Here is a 24,711-nt window from a genome sequence, read left to right as displayed (position 1 = left end):
TAACAGTAGGTGTGATGTTAGTTGTAACAAACTTGTATTTATTGTTGGGACCGCTGTGGAATTAGAGCTTGTACTTGTGGCTGGAAAAACTATTTCTGCTGTTGTAAAACAAAGCTGTACATGAGATACTTTAAAGCTACAAATTCCAATATTGTCAGGACAAACAAAGGGCAGTTGACATTAACCTCTCCTAACAAACACTGTATTGCGTATTGCATGCTCACAAATATGTTAAGGACAAGATGAGGTCACCAAAAGGCACTTGCATTTCTAACCTGAACTGTCTCAAGATCTCTGAAAGAGTGTGGCAGATCCAAATACTTACAGTAGTTCAGTAAATCCTAATGAATGTGATATAGAGACAGTATGTATTAGAGGATATTTATCATACAATAACTTACATAACTAAGGGAACCGCATCCTCCCCATAAGGATGAGGCCGTGATCAAACCCTGCCTCACTTCTGTGAAAAAAGAGCCAGGGAAGGGTGAAGATGAGGTGGAGGAATGGTTGCAAGAGAGGTGTGCAAAGACAAGCTCGGTAGACGTGATAAAAATACATAGGAGAGCAGAAGTGGACAAGATTAGGACAGTCCTAATGGACTTTTTAAAAAGATGCTCTGGACAGATGTTTCCTCCAGAGCATCTTTTAAAAAGTCCATTAGGCGACACCCATAACTCTCAGAAATTAAGTGGTTTCTTGCTATACATTAACTGTTTATGAAGAACAATGGCTGTTAAATGATGTTAAATGATAAAATTGATGAAGGAAGTAGTCAGATACAACTGCAAGACTTGAATATTTAAAGAGGTCTTAGACTGAGCTTTAATTCTACAATCCACAATCTGGACTTACTTTTATTTTCCATATAACATAGCAGAAATAAAAACACGTGCACAGAAATGTCTCCGAATGTTTTATTGGATGTCCTGAGTCACTTTCTGTAGCTGTCTCACTAGGGATTTTTGTACAATGGAGTATACGATAATGATTAGTTTAATCTTATCCCTGTAGTCCGCTTACATAGTGTGTCTGATACAGCCTCATTTCCCCTATTTCGGGTAATGACCCACTTTAATTAGGGGTGCTTAAATACATTTTCACTTGATCAAATTTGTTCACTTTTTAACACTCTTTTTAATACTCAGAGTAGACATTTAAAAATGTTCACATTACATTGATACATTATATGTGGATTTAAGTTTTTTTCTGGTTTTAGAATAATTAACAGATTTGTTTCGCTTGTATTGGAATAACCTGTACGAGGAGAAACCTTGCAGTGTATGCGGCTTCAGCTAGACCTCTCTTCACAATTCCCAGCCTGTTTTTATACAGCTGTGTGTGATGCAGTGGAGAGTGTAAAGGATTAAGAAAGAGCTAGCTAATTTGAGGATTGGATTCGGTTTTCTCTGTCTAATTCGCCGTGTTCTATCTTCTCTCTCCCCGTGTAGCTCCTCTCTGCTTGGATCGTGGTCTGGCAGAGGATGCAGAGCGGTCCCAGTCGATTCATTCAGAACTAAATGTGTCTGTGACAGACTCTCCACCTTCGCCATTTTAGCACGGCTAAATCCTGATATGGTAAGTCGAACACTTCCATTTCTTTCAGCCCTACTAGCGTAGCTTTTGTTTAATTTAAAAACGAAAAATATCGTTTGTGTCATTCTGTATCAACAGATCATTCTAGCTCGCTTGCTCTCAGTCTCTCTCGCCAGCGTGTCAGTGGTATTCAGCAATATCTTAATTTCATGTCAGTTTATGTGATGTGTTGCAAATAGGTGAAGAACACTTTATAGATTCTTTGACTGATAAAATGTCGTCCATTTCATAGTTATCTTATTACTGATCTTGTAACCATAATAAAGGTTGCTCGTCCAGTTTTAAAGCAACAAGCTTGATTATCGTGTTGCTGTTGATTAATCTAGATTTGATTAGCATACATTATCAAAAGCATGGAATAAAGATACGGTACGCAATTGTGCTATGGCAACAAAATGAGGTTTGCATTCGCGGGAATAACAATTATGGTTGAAATGCATTTAAATAATTAAAAAAAAACATTTTCTGTTTGCAACGTCGTTTTATTTTTTTTTATACAGCCAAAACTGCAAAGCAGTTGAAAGCGAACCCTTTTCAACGTGTACATAATTTGTCTCCATAAGTATTCAAAAAAAGAGTTTTAATCCTCACAGGAAGGTTATCCTAAAAATTAAGTACTTGCAGGTTTCTTCAAATGTATTTTTTATAAAAGGCCATGCTCTCCTAATACTCATATGCATTGGATACACACTGTTTAAATTGGGGATGTGAAGGTTAATACCAGGCATTTTTCTGTATTTCTGTAGAAAAGGGCAGTGTCTTTGTGCAAAATTTTCATTGAGTAAGATTGGTTATTATTAGAGTGGAAACTGCCTCTAAAGCATTTTGTTCACTAGTTGCCCTGGTAACAACATCTGCACTGGAGGCTCTTAAAGCTATAGAAGACGGTATAACAGGGCCTTTTGTGTGGGTTGGCCCAGATAGTGGGAAAAGGAGAAAAAAAATAACCTGGCCAGAATCTTTTCCACCTTCTGGATTTAATGATTGCCTGCTACTTGCACTTGCTGCATCAAACCTGATGGTTATTTTATGTGATTGAGTTTAACTAGTAAAGCTTATGTGTATTAATAAAGAAAACGTCTAATAAATAATCAATATAATATGCTACACTAAAATAAATATTGCTTTCAGATTGAATGTTGGTTTTCTTCTGTAAATGCTACATTAACATCCCTGTTTGCAATCAATTTCAGGTATAAATCTGTATTCTACAAAAAATATATATTTTTTCTGAAATATATCCTTGTAGTGCTGAATTAAGGTTCATCATTAGGTTACACTGAACACTGTGCCTTGTTTGCATTAGAGCAGATTCTGCTGTTTTAATTTTGGCCTGTTGCTACCCCACTGTCAATGAAAATGCATTACATTCTAAATTTCTGTTCTTTTCTACCTGGACAGATGTGCTGTGTTTTTCAGCTCAGTGCAGTGTTTTGTCAGCTGCATGTATATTTTTGGTGATGTGATTGTTTCCTTTTCGCCAGTTTGCCAAATGAGAAGGACAGATGAAATGCCCTTGTGTCTGTAGGCTCCAGGCACAGTGGTAATAATTTCTCTTGCAGTTGCCAATATCTGAACATTTTCTGTCCAGCAGCCATGTCTGCAGCTAGTCTTGAACAGCCTGTGAATAGCAAAGAAGCTAACCAATGAGAGACAGACATCTGGTTGCCAAGCAGACATTTTCACTCTCGCTAATGTACCTTCTACACTTCTTGAATACCACGCGCTGCAAAGTGATGGGCTGTAGAAAAAGAGAAAAGGCAATCATTTTAAACAATCATTCCTGATTTCTGTAGATTTAACTCCAAAAAGAAACTGAGACTGGTAACAGACAAAAACCACACCTGCCATCCTAAATGTTAATTATAAGCTTCATAGAAATATGTGGTACACAAGGGAGAATGACGGCCATACTAGAGGCTGCCATACTAGAGATCATGATAGGGATATTTCAAGAAACACCTAAACACTTCTTATCTCAAGATTCAGATGGCACTAAGGCCTCTTCTGAAATCACTTTTTTATTGAATTCTGTGCCAGTGATGCAGTTGGAAAGATTTAGATGCAAAGCTGTTGCACTGATTTTGTAGACAGCTGCTGGCTGTGCTGTCTATTGGTTTGGGCCAACTGTGCCCCTGACCGCAAAATGGGTTTTAGCCTGTTCAAACAGTTGTACAATTTCTGGTGGACAGGACAATCAAAATTTTTGTACAATGTAAATTACCTAAATGTATGCACTTCTGTGTTATGACAACATTGTCTAACATTGCTTTACTTTCCAGTCTTTCTACAAAATCAAAAATAGATAAGATTGTTCAATAATGCTTAAGAATAGACCTCTTCTCACAATTTTTTTAGTTTAATTAAACCATTTAAAATTAGCTTTAGCGCTATTTTGAACATATTACACAATTAAATGCGAACATAATGACACTTATGTTACTGTTGTTGTTAGTTACTATGAGCTGAAGGTAAATTAATATGCAGTCTTTGTCTTCTCCCTGGTGCACTAAATATTAAAGTATTATTAACAACTGAATGCCTGCTTAAATCATGATACTTTGGTTTATGCATCAACCTACAGTTTGCAGATTTGGAATTATGAACATGCATGAAGGATCTGATGCTATTAAACACAAATCCATATTCCAGTTTCAGTGGGATTTGGAGCTAAATTGGCACTTGCAATATTGGCATAGCAATCTTGCTATGCCAGATATGCCAGTTATGAACACTGTAGCCAAACAGTGTTCATAACTCTGTCTGCTGATTTGAACACAGCAGTATTTATTCATCTAAGACCATGAATCTTTTTAAACTGTAATGGATTTGTTTTTGCATCTGAATGTAAATGGTCTTTCTATACCATCTTGTCCCAATGTCTGTCTCAAGACATCACTTAACCAAAACGAAATACTGAACAGAGCTTGGCTCTCATTTTCTCTGAACTGTTTCTGTAGCAATGGCATGGGTAAACCATGAAAAATACATTTCAGTAGAAGTTTGTGCTTTTATATTGGACATTTCGGATTGATATGTACTGTATACTTGCTTAAATCTGGGTCCTGTTGAACTACACACAGCTGCAGAGTTGGGATGTGAAATATTCAAATGGGTTTTAATTAATGGTATTCTAATTATACTGTTTAGTTTTCCTGCATTACATGATTATTACTTTATGAGTATCTTGCATTTTATAATCGGACAGCACTGTTTCTGGAATGTCAAGATTAAATGTTCATAATCCATTGTGTGATAGCAGTTAACGTTTGTCAATTTCCCCTGTGTTCCATTCCAGTGCACTTTTAATCACAGTCTCCTTGCTTTTTGTGGGACTGCTGTAGTGCAGGTTAATCAAATGAATTTAATTAACTTGGCCCAGTATAAGAATCAAACCTGGAGACAAGGCGTGCTATAAACTGTACCAATTATCTCCTCAGTGAGGCTTGGGTAGGGAGCATTTCATTATCAGGCCTCCTGTACATTCATAGTAAAGCTACAGTAAAGAGTACACACAGCAGTACTGTGAGCTCAAACAGTTCTAGCCTTGGTCTGTACTGGAAGATTCCAGGCCAGTGGGCATGTTAAAGGCAAGATGGTGCCTGTGGTGTAAGCAGAGACTAACATGCTAAGAATAACATCCTAATAAGCCCCAGTTGACTGTACTTGCATACTTTTGTCAAAAACCTTAAGCAAGTATAAGAAAGGGAATATATTTTGTTTAGTGTAGGCAGCCAAAGTTTCTTAACTGTAGTTGTATTTTGTTTAATACATTTTCCTTTAATTTGGGAATTAGTATCCACATTTGTGTCCATCATGGCATTTTTGAGTCATTCATTTTGCCTGATGGTTTTTGTTTTTTGTTTTAAAGAAAAAAAAAAAGAGAAACTAGAAAAGAAAGCAGAGTCCTGAGATATTGAAAAGCTTTTCTAGTTCATTCATAACCTCCCAAGAAGCATTATTGTATTTGACAGTACCTGTCACTACGGTGTTGCTGCTGGAGTGTTAAACATAGTTTGCACGCAAAGAAAAGCTTGCTCAGCAGCATGTTTCACCTTCACTTGGGTGAGCATTATTATTGGCATACTAACCTGAGTTAATGAGTATCTTAGTATAGGAGGTGCAGGTTGATTAGTGAACACCTGTCTGTCCCAGCAGGGTGGATACAGGTAATGCTGCATAGGCAGCTGCTGTCTCTAGCCTCCTCCTTGCCTCCACTATCCTTCCCAGTGTGTTCAATTGAATGTCCCACTGACTCCTGCCCTAGCAAAAACACTGCACAAATTCATAACATTAGCAGATTGATTACTGCACACTGTCTGACAGAAGAATACATCACCATCAACAATTGTAATCACTGCAAGAATATGACCATGGGAATGTATTGTATTAGTCTGGTAAAAAAGTATTTGTTTTTTTCATTAAACAGATTCTCTATATTAATCAGGTTTGTCAGATAGGAGTGTTTCCATTAGAAGTAATGATTGTATTTATTTTTATGCAACACTGTGCTGTTCTTTATTGGTTTGTCTTTATCTGCTATTTCCCCAGCAGTACACCTTTTACTGTCTCACCTTGAATTCACCTTGGCTGACAGTCCTAGCCCAATTATGTCATTAAGTAGGCTGGGTTTGGATTAGCAACTGCAAAAATCTGACCAGGATTTAGAGACTTCATCAAGATGTTAATTGATTTTGGAGGCTTCTCTGTCCTGTTTTCTGATGGGGCTCTTTTTCTTCTTTTTGCAGAACATGGACAAAGTCCTTCTGCCCTCGGTGACTCTGATTGTGGGCTGCGGAGTGTCCTCTCTCACTCTGCTCCTCCTCATCATCATCTATGTGTCTGTGTGGAAGTAAGAACTTGAGTTCTAAAATTCATCAAATGCCAACTGAATGCATAGTTTCCTATTTTTTTCAATGGCAAGAAATAAGGCTTTTATCCATCACAGGCTGATTTACTTTAGGTTTTGTCTGCTGATGGCTCTTGTGCAGACTGTACGGAACTGTACCAATCCACCTATATGCACTGTTTCACACATGCCTGTGTACCTAACATAATGTGACACATAATTGCTTATTTTCTCATTTATTCAGCTCTGGTTTTTGACACCTCCGAATTGAGACTGCTTTGTCCTAAAATCCCCCTTGCTTCATAACAGTTTAAAAAGACAACAGTCTTTCAGTATTACTGCATTCTTACAGTAGCTGAGAGAACAGAACAATGACATGTTTTTGTTTTGTACCATTAGAGGTCTCTCATTTCCCAGCAAATGTAAATGTTGTATCTATTCTTTAATCAACCTTTTTTTTAGTTCTGCCTCACTGTTCTTAATTGACAAAGCATGATTGGTTAATATCAGCCTTAAAGATGTCCTAGTTTATGGTTCAGTAGATCTCACTTTCATAAAAAAATAACAACTACAACAACAACAACAGTTATGTAACACAAATGTAATAGATCTATTTTAAAGTGTTGACAAAGGTCCCACAGTTTGTGAAAATAAAAGATAAACGGTTCCTGAACATCCTTGTAACCTCACAAGAATCCCACCACAATCTGCAGTGGAGGCATGTTGGGGTTTTGAGTGCACAGCGATTCATTAAACCTCCTCTGTCTCTGCTACCACAGGGAAGCCTCTGCCATCTTGCAGTCCTAGTGTCTTACGTGACTGAGCAAGCAGATGAAGCCATATCTGCTGAGAGGAATGCTTTGCATTCTGAAAAGACAGCTTGTCATTTAGAAATCAAACATTAATCTGAAAGATTTAAATTGCCATTTATTTGACAAACAGCCAAGAGCACAGTCTGCCTGCTATCTTGTAAACAGAAACACACAACAGTGTTTGCCCACCTTAATTGAGGGATAATGGAGAATAAACCTGTCCCAGTGCTCAGGTTACTGTGTGCTAGGAGTCTGGCTCTCTTGTAAGTATTTCCAGCTGGCACTACAGTAAGCTCAGGCTCTAGTCCTCTTGGCCGGGTTGAGTTTGTTTTTTCAACACTGTGCTGTGCACGTGTAATGCAGTAGCACATGGTAGCACATAATGCTACCATGCAGTAGCACTTAAGTTCATTTGAGGGTTATCAATGTACCTTAGCTTCTGACTGTTGTAGTATCGTGCACTGTTATTGATGCACAAGATCTATACCTTTTTAGAGAGACAGACCCTTTAATATTAGAGTTCTCTTTATTTGTTTTTGTTAGATAGAAATGTAGACTGAAACCCATTAAGAGCAACAGAATGCCTCTTTTGCTTATTGACTTCAGCTGATTTGACTTCACTGGGAGTTTAATTGGGCTGACCTGATCCTGTGGCCTCTAGGATGTGTCCAATTGAGATTAGATATGGATAATTAATTAAGATCTCTCTAAAGCCTGGAAGGGATTAAGAAGATATGCATCAGCAGTCTGATCTGATAGTTTCAAACAACACCGAAGGAAATTACTTCCGCATGAGATTATGTGCTTGTTTTCTTAGTTTATACTGCTGAAATAAATAGCAAATAAATAAAAATACATTTGATTTCAAAACTGAACAGATGCAATTTAAAAAAAATAGATGTTAGCAATACAACAAAAGAAAACTATTCTGCAGTAAATACTTATCAAATCTTCTCTAGGCTGACAATAATACAGCAGGTCTTTCAGATCAGGGTGAATATACTGTACAAGAATAGTGTTCTATGTTATTTATTTTAAATTTAGATTGATAGAATTCTTCTTTTAAAGCAAATCAACCCCATTCTTTATTATCATTTGTTGTTCTAAGAAAAAAACTAAAGAATTGTGAGGTGCTGTTCATTACCATTGATCCAGGGCTATCAAAAATGGGCTGGCGGGTGGCTTGCTCGCATTCAGTCATCCACTGAACAATGTCTCAGAAAGATTCTTGTGTTACAAAAGACTTGAACATTCTGAAACACTTTGAGAATAATGTAGTATTAATGGAGGGATGAAAGAAAGTAAATGTGAATCTTCTTTAACCAGTTTGAAATTCAACAGAAATTAGTTGGAATTTACATCAGAAATAAGAAAAAATGTGTAAAAGTCCTTGGGCTTTTATTGTTTTTTTATAGGTGAATGACATTGAACATATTCTTAATGAATATCACAACGTGGATTTTTACATTGAATAGAAGCATAGTTGCTATTCCTATTTACCTTCTGACTATTATTTTGATTTTTATAGGTATTGGTATCTGGGGACTCTTGTTCCCCTTAACCCCCTCTCTCTACTGAGGGTGTTCCCTCCTATTGTTCAGATGGCCTTTTGTTACCCTTCCTCACTGTTGTTTCTATCCCTGTGCTTGTCTTTCAGGTATATCCGTTCAGAGCGCTCAGTCATCCTAATCAACTTCTGCCTGTCTATCATATCATCCAATGCCCTAATCCTAATTGGACAAACACAGACCCGGAACAAGGTATGAGAAGCCCCCAATGTTTATTACTGCAAGACTCATAGGTGTTTGGTTCAAAATGAGACATGGCTGAGGAAATGTTCTTTATTTTGCCTCCTTGTTGTCTCTCTCTCAGTCTTAAATGCAGTGGGCATATTAAGACTCCCTCTCTGTTTCTCTCCCTCTCCAAGGTGGTGTGCACTCTGGTTGCTGCATTCCTGCACTTCTTCTTCCTGTCCTCATTCTGCTGGGTGCTGACAGAGGCATGGCAGTCCTACATGGCAGTCACAGGCCGCCTGAGAAACCGCATCATCCGCAAGCGCTTCCTCTGCTTGGGTTGGGGTGAGTCGATCTGCGCACTCCTCCTTATTTTACACATCTCCTAGGATCTCTGTCTCTGGACTGGATAAGGTTTGCCTGTGAGTGTGTCAGTACCCCAGAATAAATCAGAAATGGCCTTCACACATGGTCTTCTGTGTTTAAGTGACTTTGCTTGAGGAAAGTCAGTCCATTATTTCTGTGCTCTCTGATGAGCCAGAGAGGAGTCTTGTTTGGTGAATGACAACTAAGCTCCTTCCTATTTACTTATCAAAAAAACGTTCTGAATTAAGACTATTGTTTCTCCTAGCTGTTTTCAGAGCTTGTGTACACCTCTTTTTATTACTATACCAAGATTTATTATCTCATAGAACCTTATTTTTCTAATTTTTCACTTGTGGCCTCTATCTATATCCACTGCTCAATGTTCTAACGATTTTTGTGTCCTGTCTTCCAGGTCTCCCTGCTCTGGTTGTTGCCGTGTCTGTGGGATTCACCAAAGCTAAAGGATATGGCACTGTCAACTAGTGAGTGTTCATCTTACAATTTCTGCAGCATCACAGAAACTGGCTCTTTGGTTCTGAGTGACTTTTACATGCAGTGCCATTGCAAAATGTATTGAAATTGGTTTAGCACCTGTTTTTATTTCAAAATACAGAAGAAACCAGAAAAGACATAATTTATTGGAGGTGTATTCGCGAAGGAGCGGTATATCCTTTTTGAATGAGACAGAAACTAATAACTGCTGAAAACAGTTTCAGTTTTCCATCAGATATTTGTAGACCTTATTTTTTTACATCTTTATATGTACAGTTGATTCTAGACAGGTACACTGGCAGTAAATGAAAATGCTGATATTATCTTGCTAATCTCCCTGACAAACTAATATTGCATTTATTAATAATTACACTTAAAAGTGTGATTCTTAAATATATTTACAGAAGTATTAACCAGTAACATAGGAGTCTTTTGGAGAAAGAAGATCCAATTACATAATCAGACAGGGAATGATTTGCAGCATAAGAGTAGTCACTGACATGTCTCTGTTCATTTTTAATGACAGTATTAACTGCCAATCTTATTAGTATTGCAGTAGAATGTATGTTTCAATGTATGTAGTGTTCCTTGACTGTTTTACCTTTTTTTACGTATACCCTTCTGTCTTTCTTGATTGTTTACTATCCAGTCTGCTTCCCAGGTTATCTGTGTGTCTGTGGGTGTCAGACTGCAAACTGTAAGCCTTTCTGTCTCTCTTGTAGTTGCTGGCTTTCTCTGGAAGGAGGTCTCCTTTATGCCTTCGTGGGACCAGCTGCTGCTGTCGTTTTGGTATTGCACTGCATTTCAGGCTCAGTTCCTTATGCACTATCCACTATTCTTTTATATAGTGATATTTTGCATGTACAGAATGAAAAACTTTAGTTTAGCCTGAAGATGCTAGATTGACATCTTGTGTGCCTAAGAAAAATATCACAAAAAACACATAGGTAGGAATGTGTATTTAGAGTCATGTAAAACGTATAGTAATATACTGTATAACAGTCATTTATTTGAGCAGCAATATTAGTTTTGTGTTGGTTATATTAAAACAAGTTGAGAAATATTTCTAATTCTGCATAAAGTCTGTGCTAAGGACCTTTCCTGTGAGTTTTATATCAACAATAATTCATACATAGACACTCTGAATGCAGAAGACAGAAGATTAAATGCAGATGTTGGTGTTTTACCATGTCTGTTTCTGTTTTTAACAGGTGAACATGGTTATTGGGATTCTGGTTTTTAACAAACTTGTATCCAAAGATGGGATTACAGATAAGAAACTGAAGGAGCGGGCAGGGTATGCCTTATCAATACATAACCATCCATTTGTGGATTCCTAACCAGCCTGTCTACAGGGGGGGGAGAGAGATGGCTTTTCCACAGGCACTTCTACTAAAGAGCTTAGTGAGACTCCTATAACTAGGGCCTAATGCAGAAAGCAGTTGGCTTACTGCAGAGAGGCTGAGCAAAGGAACTGCAAGGGACAGAGCAAAGGAACTGGAAGAAAGGGTGACATTTAAAATTGGCAATTAGCTACATGGGAAAAAGGTGGCCAGTCATGGTTTCCAAGGGAAGCAGGAAAGGGTATATTTGTAAGGTAGGGTAGAGTGGACAGGAGAAGCATTTTGGGCTAGCTCGTCTGAATTCAGAAACTGGGAGTATGACAGAGTAGTAATAAGGTACCAGCTAAATGAGATTTGATTAAAGCAATATATTAAATATTATTTTATGTTCTGTTTTAGATGTGTAGATAGCTGTAGGTGAAGAGTAAACATAATGAGCTAGTTTAATGATGTTGCTCTTTTCTCTATATTTCCATAGTGTTTTATTTTATTTTAAGATCTAGATACATGCAGTTCTGTACTTACTCTTTGGGTTTTCCAGAGTAAATAATTTGTGGAAAATATCTAATGTTATATTTTCATTGAAAGAATTCATCGCAAGCTTGTATGATTCTGTAAAGATCAAGAAAGTCTGATAGTTCTACAATATGTTTATAAGTAGCCAGTTCAAGGCTTTGGACATCAGGAGGGACAACTGGTTATTAATCCAAATGTTTGTGTTCACCTCATTGCATCTTTTTTATGGTTTTGTATATCATATGTGCTTCTGTACATTGCTGCAGCTTTCTTTTTGCAGATGTAGCTATTGATATGTACCTGTGTATATACTGTGTTAAGATAATATCCATTTATTTTTCTTCTTTAATTGAAGGGAATCGGAAAGCCAAGAAGGGAGGCAGAACAAAGTCACAAATTAGATAATTAACTGGGCTGCCTCAGTGCGGTTAATAACACTGCTAAGTGCAGAACAAACTGTTCACATCTTATGTTATTTGTGATTTAGAACATTTATGAACATATTGCACAACAGTATTTATAAAAAAATGTATCTTTACAGCGTACAGTAATGTTTATGAAGCCCACAGCTCTTTTTATCTTGAATGCTGGGCATTGATAGTTGTTTTTAAACTGTGCCAATGAGTCAGTGTGCTCCATGCAGCCATACTAGAGAAGGCATTTGTGGTATCACACTATAAATGTGTTCTGAAAGGTGTAGAGACAGTGCATGCAGTTTTTGGCCTGCTGACCCTTGATGTAAAACTGGGCTGACTCCCTCCCTGGTTTCTGTATCCCTTAGCAACCAGACAGGTCTCCACTTTGGCATTTTATTGCATCCAGCTGCTCTTTATTGAAACAATGTGATGCCTCTATAATTGCCTCTCTGATAAATTCTATTTGTTGTTAATTTGTTGTGTTCAAATTCTGCAGCATCCCCTTGCCACAGTAAGGACCCTCACACTCAGGAGATTTGCATTCACAAGTAAACCTATTTGGTCCCCAGCTCCCCCTGTCATTCATGTTGACTTTAGGGAAATTAAAAAGAGAAAATTTATCTATAAGATAAATAGACGATTCTCTGTGGACTCTTAACCCTTAACCCCTACATGATAATGACAATAACAACAACAATAATAACAACAACAACAATAATAATAATAATAATAATAACAACAATAAAAATATCATAATAATAATATTGGGGCAGGCTTGCATAATGAGAGATGACAACAAATCTATTTCTAAAAAAATATATTTCCAATAGGGCACAATTTCTGAAGAGCATGACCTTTAAGGTAAATAGGTCATATTTCACTGAACTTATCTCTTTATTGATCAACATTTAGTTAGCAGTTAACAACTACTACACAACATTTAGTAGTTATCACAATAAATAGTAATGTTAATATAAACCATTTTAAAAATAATGCATTTGGATCAAAATAATTTGCACAAAGCTCCCTTTGTTTCAGTACAGTCTAAATATTAAGAAATGTATTTTGATTTTTCTGATATTTATATTAAAATACAATGGTCATTCCACATTTGAAAAACTTAAAACTTTTTGAGGATTGTCAAGCCCATTCTCCTTGTTTATTAAGAGAAACCACTCCTCTGATTCTTTGCTAGTCAGCATGGACTCTCAAATTTGTGTTTGCATCTTTGGCCTTTCCTTTTATGAACTGTGCCACATTTCCAAAGCATCCTCAAATCTGTGAAGCTTTGACCTGCTTCTTTAAATCCCCTTGGGTATGTGTATGTGCAGATACAGCGAGAAACAGATGGATATGGATTATGAACAACTGAGTTGGATGTTAGGGGTAGGAGAGATAACACAGGACAGACAGTATGTCATCTGTGATAATCTTCTCTATCTGGGAAAGAGACAGATAGATAAAGATGATGCTGGACCTTGTAGTTTGACTGTGTATCAGTCATCAACAATTTAACTAGAAAAGCTGGTAGATTCAATAAATGACTTGTTCAACGCCTATTGAAGAAGTAACTGGCATAGTTGCAGAAACAGAGTGCGGTAGATATGTTGGGCCATGCATAGCACTCAAGTGGGAGAACAATGAATTGAGCTAGTGTTCAGTTCTGGTGGTCTGCATTTAACATCAGGATGTACTTTCCAATGATGTGATAACAATTTGCTATGCAGTGCGATAACTGCAGCAAGTTTAATATATCTGCAAGGAGAAGTGATAATAGTTAATAGAACTCTTTTAAAACCTGGCCGGTCTTTCCTGTTCACTGGTCATGGGATCCCATTCAGATTTGTTAATTTTTCTCTCATTTGGCTCCAAGTGGTCGATAGGTAATGAATTTAATGAAACTAAATGAACTGGGCTATTTCTCGATGGACACATTATAATATCTGAAGGACACAATCCCACAATGCCATTTGGGACTTGTTCCCAACAGTTACCATAATGTGATTCCTGAGAAAACATTCTCGACAAACAGAAGTTTGTGATGTAAACTTCAGTATTTGTGCTTGACAATCTGGACTTAAACATTTGCAATTAGAGCCACCCATTCTTGACATTGATTTTTGTGCTTGTTGTCAGCCTTTAAAGCTGTAATTATCGTTGTTAAGCCTTTTCTGTTGCTCTGTGCAATGACAAGTATGGGCCAATGATAAAATAAGCTCAGATGTTTAAGTGTAAATTCCTTGACACAAATTGCTCTACTTACACTGTCAGGAGAATATAACCAGTGCATGGCAGAGCAATGAGCACTCCGACTAGCATGAGCTTTTGTCTGCGCATTTTTGGCTGGAGTGAAAAGAAAGGCTTATTCAAATCAATATTTTTCTTTAATCAATCTATTTTGAGATAGATTTGTGCTGTTACATTTCATAAGTCTGTACAACCAAAATGTGAAGGTGAGTAATTTTGAGAGGAGTAAATACAGTCTAGATTAGGACTGAAAGGGTTAGCCAAGCAGGTCATATTCATTAACAATTTATACTGTAGATGGTCATAATTGTACACTTTTATATTTCTCTCCGGACCTGTTGCTTATCATATATTGAAGTTGTATGAAGTTCAAATTTGGACTGGAATTAGTAGCGTTTTTCTTAAAAATATGTTCAGCCAGCTTTAATACAATTTTCATTTAAATATCATATTATATACTAAGCAAGACTTAATTAATGAAGAATAAATAGACATATGTTTTCTATATATCACTGTATTCCCCCATTTATTGATTGTTGCCTTCTTGTGTAGTTCCATAATATTTAATTCACAGAATCCATCAGGCACAGATGAGATTGTTTAGTAGGATGTTTTAAAATGAACTGCTTACGTATTTTAATGACATTGCCTTCAGGAGGTAATGTATTGGTCATGTTGCCCTTCCAAAGAAATTGAAAGTTATACATATATACAATATAAACCTGTGATGTGTTTTATATTAGTTGTTAAAAGCTGTATATTAATGCAGCTCTGATTGCACAGTGTCAGGTTGCGGTGTAACAGGCTGTTCATACTGCAGTAGTACAGCCTTAAGGCAAAGCACTGAGATACTAAAGGGACATTATGATAAGAGCCAGCTGTTCTTCCGAGAAGTACAAAAAACAGAACATAAAGGCCTTAAGTATCTAAGCGGCGTGCTTACATTCCTAATTGAAAGCCAGAAATTAGCATCAGATAGTCAAAATAGGCACTGAAATGGATCCTGCTGGACCATAGTAAGACAGTAGTCTTGAAATGGAGGTGGAAGATTAAGGCATACACCTGTCCTCAGTAAATAAAAAAATGATAGACAGTTCTAAGGCTTTTCACTGTGTCCTAGTCTGTTCTGAGAAAGAAGGAGACAGTCAAGGGCTAGTCTGTGATCAGTGCAATCCTATCTGTAGCTGCCTTTCAAATCCTCTATAATACATTAGCAAGGTGAAACACAGATGCCTAGCAGCACTGCAGTACCCTTTTTTGCAGGTCAGAAGAAAAATGCCAGCTTGATAGAAGTGCATTATATGACTTCTCCAGGCAACATTTATTAATGCCTAAATATTGTAATGTTATTTCCTGGATTTTTACATGGACAATAGTTGTACAAATTTGTTTTCTGTGTGTGCTTGTTTGTTGAATTTGTTTTCATATCAATGTTAGTATTTTTTTAGGTGCCAGGTTTTAACTGTGTACAGTTGACTGTAATTTACAAGTCAAAGTATGTAAAAATATGGCAATGCACAGAGAAAGGAAAGTGCAGTTTATATGGATATACTGTATACCCTGTTTAAGACAAATTATGCGCTTTGTGTGTACATAATAACATGATTATCAGTACTGCAATTGCTTTAGACGTTGAAACATAAAATCAAAGAATTAATGCTTAGTATTGGTACTACATTTGTTCACCCTGTTTAGTAGGTTGGTGAGTGATAGGTCTGTTATATCATATTATTGCAATAGATTTGGCAGGTGAGCTTTATTTTCAAGTAAAAAGCCCAAACATCTGTTTAAAAGAGGATCCTAAGAAAACATGATACTGTATATTAATGGATGACAGCATTTCGATATATTTATCTTTTAAGGTTGAATATATTTACATTGTATATCACCTATAGCTACTGTTTCCAGTATACACTACAGTGTAGGAAGGATAACTATTCATTAGCTGGTTTGGATGTCACCACTCTTAGTTTTGTACTTCGACCCACAGCCCATGACTTTTGGATTGCGGATTCTTGCAATGTTTCAGTTGTCCTGTGGTTGTATTTTCTTCTATGCTCACAGGGTTTTGTGAACTCTTTGAGCCTGCACATCTTTGCATGCCATCCCTAGCCTTCTGTGCTTCAGACATTGTGTCATGTTTTCTCTAGAACCAACCCTGAGCTCCTCTGTTGTTCTGTGTATGGTAGGCACTCTCTCTTATCCCCTTTGGGATTACGGATCACCACTGGGCTGCTCCCAAGGAACCTCAAATTATGGTAGAGTTTTTTCTATACCCCTACTCGTCCAAGCATGCATATCTCTTCCCATATATTGATTGCCTCCTCAGCACAGGTTATGCCTCAGACTATATATTTTATGCTGCCTCCATCACAGTAGGTTTTACATTTCCAAATCCACTTTATTGCTGCTTCCCTCTCAGTAGGATTTAAGATTACAGGATGTTCTGGATAGCTGCCTCTATGCCAGTAGCTCTTACGCTCTATGTGTTCCTTAATTTCTCATCTCTTGGGGTGCTCTTGCGAATCTATCATCTTTCCTTCCCTTCTGGGATTGACTCTTCTCCTGAGTTCCCTTCTTCAGCAGATATCTTTTGTAGATCTCCAGGCAGACCCAATAACTACAATTGAAATCCTCTCTGGGATTATTGCCTTTGTCCCAGTACACCCTCTTTTGTGGAAGAGACCTCTTCTTCTCTTCCTTTCCCCCATTTGTATTAGGGGTTTGGAGAAAGGAAAAGACTCCACCTTTCTGTCAGGTTGCTGCACAATCCTAGAGCTTTCTGCCTTCTTCCTTTCACCAGTGCCCCTTCGAAGGGTACTTCAGGAAGTCTTCCATCAGAGGTGGCTCGTTTCAGGGAGTACTTCCATCCATCAGAGCTAGTCCTGGGAATGGCCATTCTTTCATCTTTTGCAAAACCCCTCCATCAGCAGTGGTTTAGGGCACGGCCACTTCATTTTGGCATTACCTTCCTCGGTCAGCACTGATTCTGAGAATGATCAAACTGTTCTTCAGTGGAACATTTGATGTCTTTCTCCTGCTGATGCCTAGAGCAGACAGCTGCACTCTTCTCTGAACTGTTCCTTTGTATATCTTCCTAGTGGCCACATACCTGCAGCTAATTTCATGTGAGTATTCTCCAGTTGAGGTTTTTATTCTTACGTAAAATGGCACAGTGCTATCTGAGCCTCTTGCAATTTAGGGAGGTGTTTTTCTACCGTGCCCAACCTTCCGCAATATGTACAACTCAGGATTTGCAAAAGATTGTTTTAGGTATAGTAAAATTAAACGAATGCCAAATCGCTCAATTTTCTTTCTGTGACTGATGCTGACACGCACTTATTCCTGTGACTTCTCATCATGGAATAGTTATTTTGCTGCGCTCAGTGTCCAGGCTTGCATTAGAAACAACATGACCTTGCAATTTCTGTTTTAAAAGCCCTAAGTAGCACAGTAAGTACTTGGCTAAAATGTCTTAGCTTTAAATACAATGGTTCTGAGACAAATTAAATGTCAGTTAAGTAACAAGATCGTAAACGGGTATCAGGAGGCTATAAATTATCCAGGACACAATGCCAAGCTTCTGCATTTTAAAATGCGTATATAAGTGTGGTCTTTTGTAAACGAAATCACTGAAAGACCAGCGGTCCCTGCTCCTGGACTTCTCAGCATATTTAGGAATGTAAAGGATTTGGGGTGTTATAAACTGGAAAGCTACAGTTTGGATGCCAGCCCACTTTGCTGACAGATTTTCTTTACCGTATTTCTTGCAGAAAAGAGGTTTTGTTATGTCGAGACCTAGAATCAACATATAGTATTATACATGGCAGAACATGTCCCAAAGTCATTAATGACGTCACCCTCTCTGCTCTTAGTATGGAAATGGCATTCTATTTCCAATTGAGACCTCATAAGGGGGCCAAGCTTGGACCAATTCTAATTTGGGCTGATAATGATGGGTCCAAACACAAGGAAACTATCTTTAAAAAATCAAAGCATTTTTATTACTTTTGTAGCTATTCTAGTTTTATTAGAGTAATTAATCAACTTACCCTTTTAATGAAGTAACTGTTTTGTGTACACAGGTTAAAATAAATACCAACTTCTTTTTTTTCAATAAATTAGTGTCATATGCAACAGCCTTTGGATTGGTGAAACTGCTAATTCTTAAAAAGTTTAATAGCATATGTGCCGTACAGTACATGAAGGGATAGATATTGGATAAGGGTCAAAGCTGACTAAATATAACACAATGTTGAAAATATAACTTCAAGAACACAGTATGTCTTTTCAAAAAGGAAGCAGTTTTTATTTGTAATTTGTTTTGTGAAACAAAATATAAATATAATAGCAACTTTTTTTTCTGGAGATTATTGTATTTTAACTAAATGTATATTGTGTATATTGTATATTTACTGCACTTAAATATAATTTTATGTGCTCAATTTCTTAATGAATGTTCTTACTTTAAATAATGTTATACAATATTTTAAAGAGTGTTTAGAAATGTAATTATGCAAATTAATTTCAGTGCTTCCAGAAGGTGCTCAGAAAGTAACAGAGCATCACTCTGCATTAAGTTAAGATAGTCTTGAAAAATTAAAGGTGTTAACTAACTAATGAAAGAGCAATAAGGCTTCATGGGAAAAAACTCAGACCTCTTTATCAAAACTAAATACACACATAGTTATAACATAAAACCAACACAGAATGAGTTGTAACTTAAGAAGAAATTCTGAAAGGTTGAACCTTTATCTATTATCTATTTAAAATAAATATATTAATGTATAATTTTAGTAATGCTTAGGTTTTTTTTTTAGATTTCTTTAGATTTTTTCATAGCTTAGATTCTGGAATAACCACAATCATGTTTTCAGAATTCACTAAGGATCATATCTTCCTTTGGATACCAGTCAGAGCTCCCTCTCTCTACAGAGCAGTGGTTTTCCCTACAGTTGTCAATATTGTAGTCCAGATGAACATACCACTATTCTCTATGCAATGCCTGCCTCCCCCCCAGCTCCCCCCCTCCAGATACGCCATCCCCTTTCTGACTCCTCCCCCTGCCCTGAGTGAAGGCCCTTCATAGGAAAGGGGATACTGCAGCAGCTGTGTTTGGTGGCTGGCTCTGTGTGTTTCAGTGTGTTGATTTGAATTGCAGTCAGATGACAGTGCCTCTGTACAGTATGACGCTCAAATGTGCCAAGTGCGGAGTAATCTCGTCGGCTGACGTTTCCACCACAGCCACCAGTAACGCCATGTTAGTCCCGCTAATTATTTCAAACTATTATTCTGATGCTTTATTTTTTACAAATTTCCTTTTTTTCTGTCTTTTTTTCTTCACTTTTTTGTAAAGATTTTTATTACTTTCCTTTCATTTTTTTTCACATACCCGTTGTGCTTTTCTAGCAGGCTAGCTCTTGCAGTAGAAGTATGAAGAAGCACAGCGCATGCTGTTCATACTGTCTCAATGTGGTGCACTGCAACTGAGCGATTGCGAAAGGCGTGCAGTAAGCAGCAGACTACCAAAATGCCAATTGCAGCAGTAATGCAAATCATTCACAAAAGCAGTACTTTATGCTTGAAAGCATTCAGGCTTCCATGGCAGTACAACTGTCATATAGTGCCTTTTGATACACTTTTTTTAGTTTGTTTTTGTCAAGCATGTTTATACAGGAAAGCTAGTAGAGTTTGCATGCTCTTTGTACACCTTAGTAAGTTCTGGGGTAGTTTGAGCTTTTAGTTAAGCAAGACAGCATCAAGTGGTAATACTATGCTTTGGTGCTCTGGGAGGAGAAGAGTCCCCAAGGCTAGAGGCATCAGCTTGACACAAAGTAGAGAAAAGCAGTGTTAATGCTTTTGATGTTTATTGAAACCCCAGGTGTTTTACTTTCCCGCCTTCCAATGCTATGCTAGTGTCAGTACAGTTCCATATTGTGACTAGCTGGAGTGAAGATAATTGCTTTAACCTTTTGCTAAATTTCTACAATACCCCCATTATCTGGATATTACAGTATATTGCTTAGCACCATTTGATATTGGCACTAACAGTAAAAAGATATGATTATGCATATCAGTAACTGAAAGACACTGATCAGCTCAAGTCTGTTGGTAGACATAGTAGTATTATTGTTTTGAGATCTCAGTATAATCAGTTAACTGTTGTTTATTTTCAGTTGCATGAAATATACAACATACTGTAGGAATTGAAAACGCTGTTTTCAAGACCCCTGTATTCTTTCTAAGCTTGATGTTTACATAGTTATACACATAGGTGTGTTGCAGTTTTTTTTCTTGAAAGCAACAAAAAAGACATTGGGTGATTAGTGAGTTACTTTTAGAGTCAGATGGCAGCTGTATTTTCCCTCAACAGTGAAATAACTTCTTCAGAAAAAAATCAATTTACATTCCTTTAATTGTGTTTAGTACCTATTGATGTCTTCTTATCATTAGTCATTTGTCTAGTCATGAGTTCCTTTGTCTTTGAAGTACAATAGCTGTAAAGGGAACAGATTAGAGCTGTACCCTTGCTGGTATGAGGTGATAAAAAAGAAAAGATGCCCTTTTCAGATCTTTCATTTTAAAAATAAGTACAATTGGACTATAAATCATTGTATAACTGATACAGCTAGAATAGGTTTTCTTTGGTCTTATTTATTCATTGATTCATAAGACCACAAAATTATACTGTAGACACATGACTTGCTGTCTTCTAACCAGTCTCAACAACGTTAATTACTTTTGTTAATTTATTAATTGGGCATTCAATCTCTCAAAACAAAGCTTTAAAGAGACCATAGCCACCAGCTTTTGTTTTGCCTGCTTTGCACATATTTTTCTTTACCTTATCAGACTATATGTGCATGGCCAGATTTGCCAGAAACAGTAATTTAATCTTGAAAATTGACCTCTGAAATTCTGTTAATCTCAGACACAATGTACTCAGACAAGTGACCTGCTCTTCCAAAGCCAGTGAAAGTACTTGAGATGAGCACATTCTTGTTTCCCCTTTGTGGTACCGAGAAGGACATTTCTGTTGATGGACTATATGAGCCATGATAACCCCTAACACACTGCCTGCAGTTCTGCAGCTTTTTTGCAAGTGGGTTTTGTTCACTGAGGGACACAGCTTGAAATGTTTGGTAGTAATCTGATTTTTCTTTGGTCCCTGTTTTTGGTCCAGTAGTGGAGAACACAAGCAGAATATGTTGACAGCTTTGACAGATTAATTCTTAATTGAGGACCTCAAACTCTACTGTATACAGAGTTCTCTAGATGCTGGTCATACCTTCCCTATGTTTAGGTGAACAGGCAGTTTGTCTTGCACTGGGCACATTGAAAAGACCTGTTTCAAGTTCCACTTTTTAATGGCAATAATTAAAAAGACTAGAACCGACAATAGCCAGACACTATTTTTATCATCACATATATTCTATTGATTTAGTGGCTGAAATTACAGTCTACACACTTGAATAAAGGAGCTTTTAGAGGAAATATTTTACTGTAATTCAGTTGTCACAGATGCGGTTTAGTACTCTGGACCAGATGCATTGAAGATGCCACATTTGAAATTATATGATAGGTGTCTTTAAGGGATTAAGAGCACCAGACATAGGAAGGTTCTAGTTCTGAAACATCTCTAATGCTGTAAAGTTAATGCCATGCTTTAAAATTCTGATTTGGTGTGGATAAGGATAGATATCCGTGCTCTTCAAACACTGAAGCCAACCTCTCTCTCTGGTCTCCCATTGCTCATATTGTGCAGTGATGAGAGAAGGCTTTACAACCAAGAGAATATCTACAGTAGTAAATTACTTTTATTGTTTTAAATTTCCAAATTTTATTGTCTAACATTTTGTACAAAATTGATATCAAGGTAATTACACTGTAGTTTCCAGTGACAGAACTATTAACTTTCTGCTTGTGATGTCACAATAACACTGCAAGCACTGAAACACAAAGGAGGCTTTAATTCACTTTCAATATTCAGATTAGAAGTTTTACATCTCCAGTCTAATATGTAGTATTTGTTTTTGAAAGTTTCATTTTCTCAGCTAAGGTCTGTGTTTGCTTTGAAAGCTTAATATGACACATTCTTGTTACGAAGCTCTGTATCATCTCAATAAGGGTTTATAGATAGTCATCCACTGTGTTGGGTAATACCATTGTTATATTATAGGAGTTCATGAGTTTAAATGGTCTCAAATTTCTAAATGATTGATAACTTGAAAATTTTACGAATACAATGACTGGAAAAAATAGAAAGAACTGTTTGTGACTTTATATTCATAACCGAGTATTCATTCTGAAAGTTGTGTATTTATTATTGTCTATTTCTAATAGTCCTCTTTGGCAATAGAGATAAAGAGGTGATATAAATGGCATACAATGTCCCAGTCCTGAAACCTGAACATAGATATCAAAATCACAGAAAATGTTAAATAAATATGCTTTATAAAAGTGCTTCTTTAGCATGAAATGTAACACTGCCAACATGAAAACCTTTCCAACTTTGTACAGAGTGTGGCTTTCTTGAGGGTTAACATAATCAGCCTTTGGATAGACTGTGGATTCTACAGAGGTTCCACACAAGGTTCTTATTTCTCTCTAGTTAGCTAGTGAACGTTGTCTTTTGTTAATGACATTGGAGTCCAATGTTGGTCCCACAGACGTCCTGTTGGTCAGGTTAACATCTATCATTGTCTTTACTGTCTCTTCAGATGTTCCCAGGCCATCAATGTGCCTTTTTTGAGCAGCTTCTGAGCATGTAGTTTATTTACATGCAGATGGTAAACTACAGTCATTTTGCGGTTTTGCTGGTCATATCTTTTTGGAAATTTCTGCCCCGTAGTCCTGCAGTATGACAACGATCCACAGTTTGAGGATGTAGCGTGTCCCTCAGAGAGCAGGCTTTTTGGTATCTCTAGACTTGTCTGCTGATTGTTGAAGCAGAACATCTTCTTCTCCAGGCGAGATTTCACAAACATGCCACCTTCTATCATGCTGATCACAACCAAGTGATTTTTATATCTCAGTGCTGTTCTTGCATTAATTTAAATTACTGTATGTCTTTTTGAATGGCTGTTTGTACAGATTCTTAATTGAATCATTTTGGCAATTTTAACTCAACTAAGATATTATACCAAATACTGCAAGCCTGGCAGTTTTATAAATCACATACAGTAATTTGAACTCAGTGTTTTGTTATCCAATATAAAATACTACTCACAAAAATACACACTTATGTAGTATTTAAAATTGAAATGCGATACAACGGTTGTGCCCAAGAAATACTGATGAGAGACTGTTAGAATTGCCATTGTGTCAATGTAGAGTACTGTATATATAACTTCTGATAGATTACTATAACTTAAGAACTCATTATAGTAATATTAACGTTTCAGTAATATTTTCAGCAATAGTTATTTCAGTAATATTAACTTTTTTTGTGAATCAAGCAAAGGGTGTATTATTGTAGAAAAACCTTTTATACATTTTCCATATATAGTCTTTTGTATGAAGTGAAGATTCAAACATTCTTTCAGGCACAGGAATTATAGTTGAAATGAATGGTAAAAACTGTTTGCTGGATAGAAATTCGCTTATATTTTTCATTTTGGCTATGATGGACAAAATAATACATTTTGCTCTTGTGTTGTTGATTTAGAACTGTCCCAAATCAGTTTTACTCTTGTTAGGTCAGCTCCCAGGAGACACTAGTCCACATTACAAAACCGTCATCCAGTCTGGCACAATGTGACTAGGTCAAGAGGGGATCCTGTTTGCAGAATGCTTAAAATGTTATAATGAGGACAATCAGTGCTTAGCTCTGTGAGGGAGTTTGGATTATTAGGTTAATATTGATCTTGTATCTGATTGAAGACAAACTTGGAGACCATAACAACAATTCAAAAACAAGGAAAATTTAGCTGATTGTATGTCTGTCTTTGTGGATAGCTCAGTTCAACCTTCAGATATCCTCTTTAACATATCGCTATCAGATGGCAGTGTGATTTGAGAAGAGGCTATTAAATGCTTGTTAAAATAATACCTCATAGTTCACCATCATAAAAAATCTGTCCTTTCCGGATTAGTATACCATGTCTAGTCGTTTGTAATAATTTATTGCTGTTGTAAATGTAATGGATTTCATTTTGTTGAACCACCCTTTATGTCTGGTCTGCCTTGTAAAACAGATTTTAATCTCAACCTGACTGACCAGATAATTAGCTTCTAAATAAAACATATTTTTTCAGCATTTATAATGGGGAATGTTCAATTAATTTTTAAATTTGAAAAAATGAATGAATGGGCCCTATAACATGTCAAAGTAGGTGAGTA

At 36.8% G+C, this 24,711-nt stretch overlaps 1 protein-coding gene across 1 annotated transcript in view; it reads left to right on the top strand.

Moving 5' to 3' along the window:
• adgrb1a (adhesion G protein-coupled receptor B1a) overlaps positions 1-24,711 on the top strand; it is an 85,187-nt gene that overhangs the window by 45,457 nt on the left and 15,019 nt on the right. The window contains exons 17-24 of the mRNA XM_088929070.1: positions 1,452-1,578; positions 6,345-6,448; positions 8,915-9,017; positions 9,185-9,335; positions 9,769-9,838; positions 10,571-10,637; positions 11,060-11,145; positions 19,532-19,630. Of these exons, the coding sequence (XP_088785196.1) occupies positions 1,452-1,578; positions 6,345-6,448; positions 8,915-9,017; positions 9,185-9,335; positions 9,769-9,838; positions 10,571-10,637; positions 11,060-11,145; positions 19,532-19,630 (807 nt within the window). The remainder of the gene's footprint in view (positions 1-1,451; positions 1,579-6,344; positions 6,449-8,914; positions 9,018-9,184; positions 9,336-9,768; positions 9,839-10,570; positions 10,638-11,059; positions 11,146-19,531; positions 19,631-24,711) is intronic.

The sequence above is a fragment of the Atractosteus spatula genome, chromosome 12 (assembly GCF_055471065.1).
Source record: "Atractosteus spatula isolate fAtrSpa1 chromosome 12, fAtrSpa1.hap1, whole genome shotgun sequence".
NCBI classification, from domain to species: domain Eukaryota; kingdom Metazoa; phylum Chordata; class Actinopteri; order Semionotiformes; family Lepisosteidae; genus Atractosteus; species Atractosteus spatula.
The sequence above is the reverse complement of the archived record's forward strand: the minus strand, read 5'-3'. Positions and strand labels throughout refer to the sequence as shown.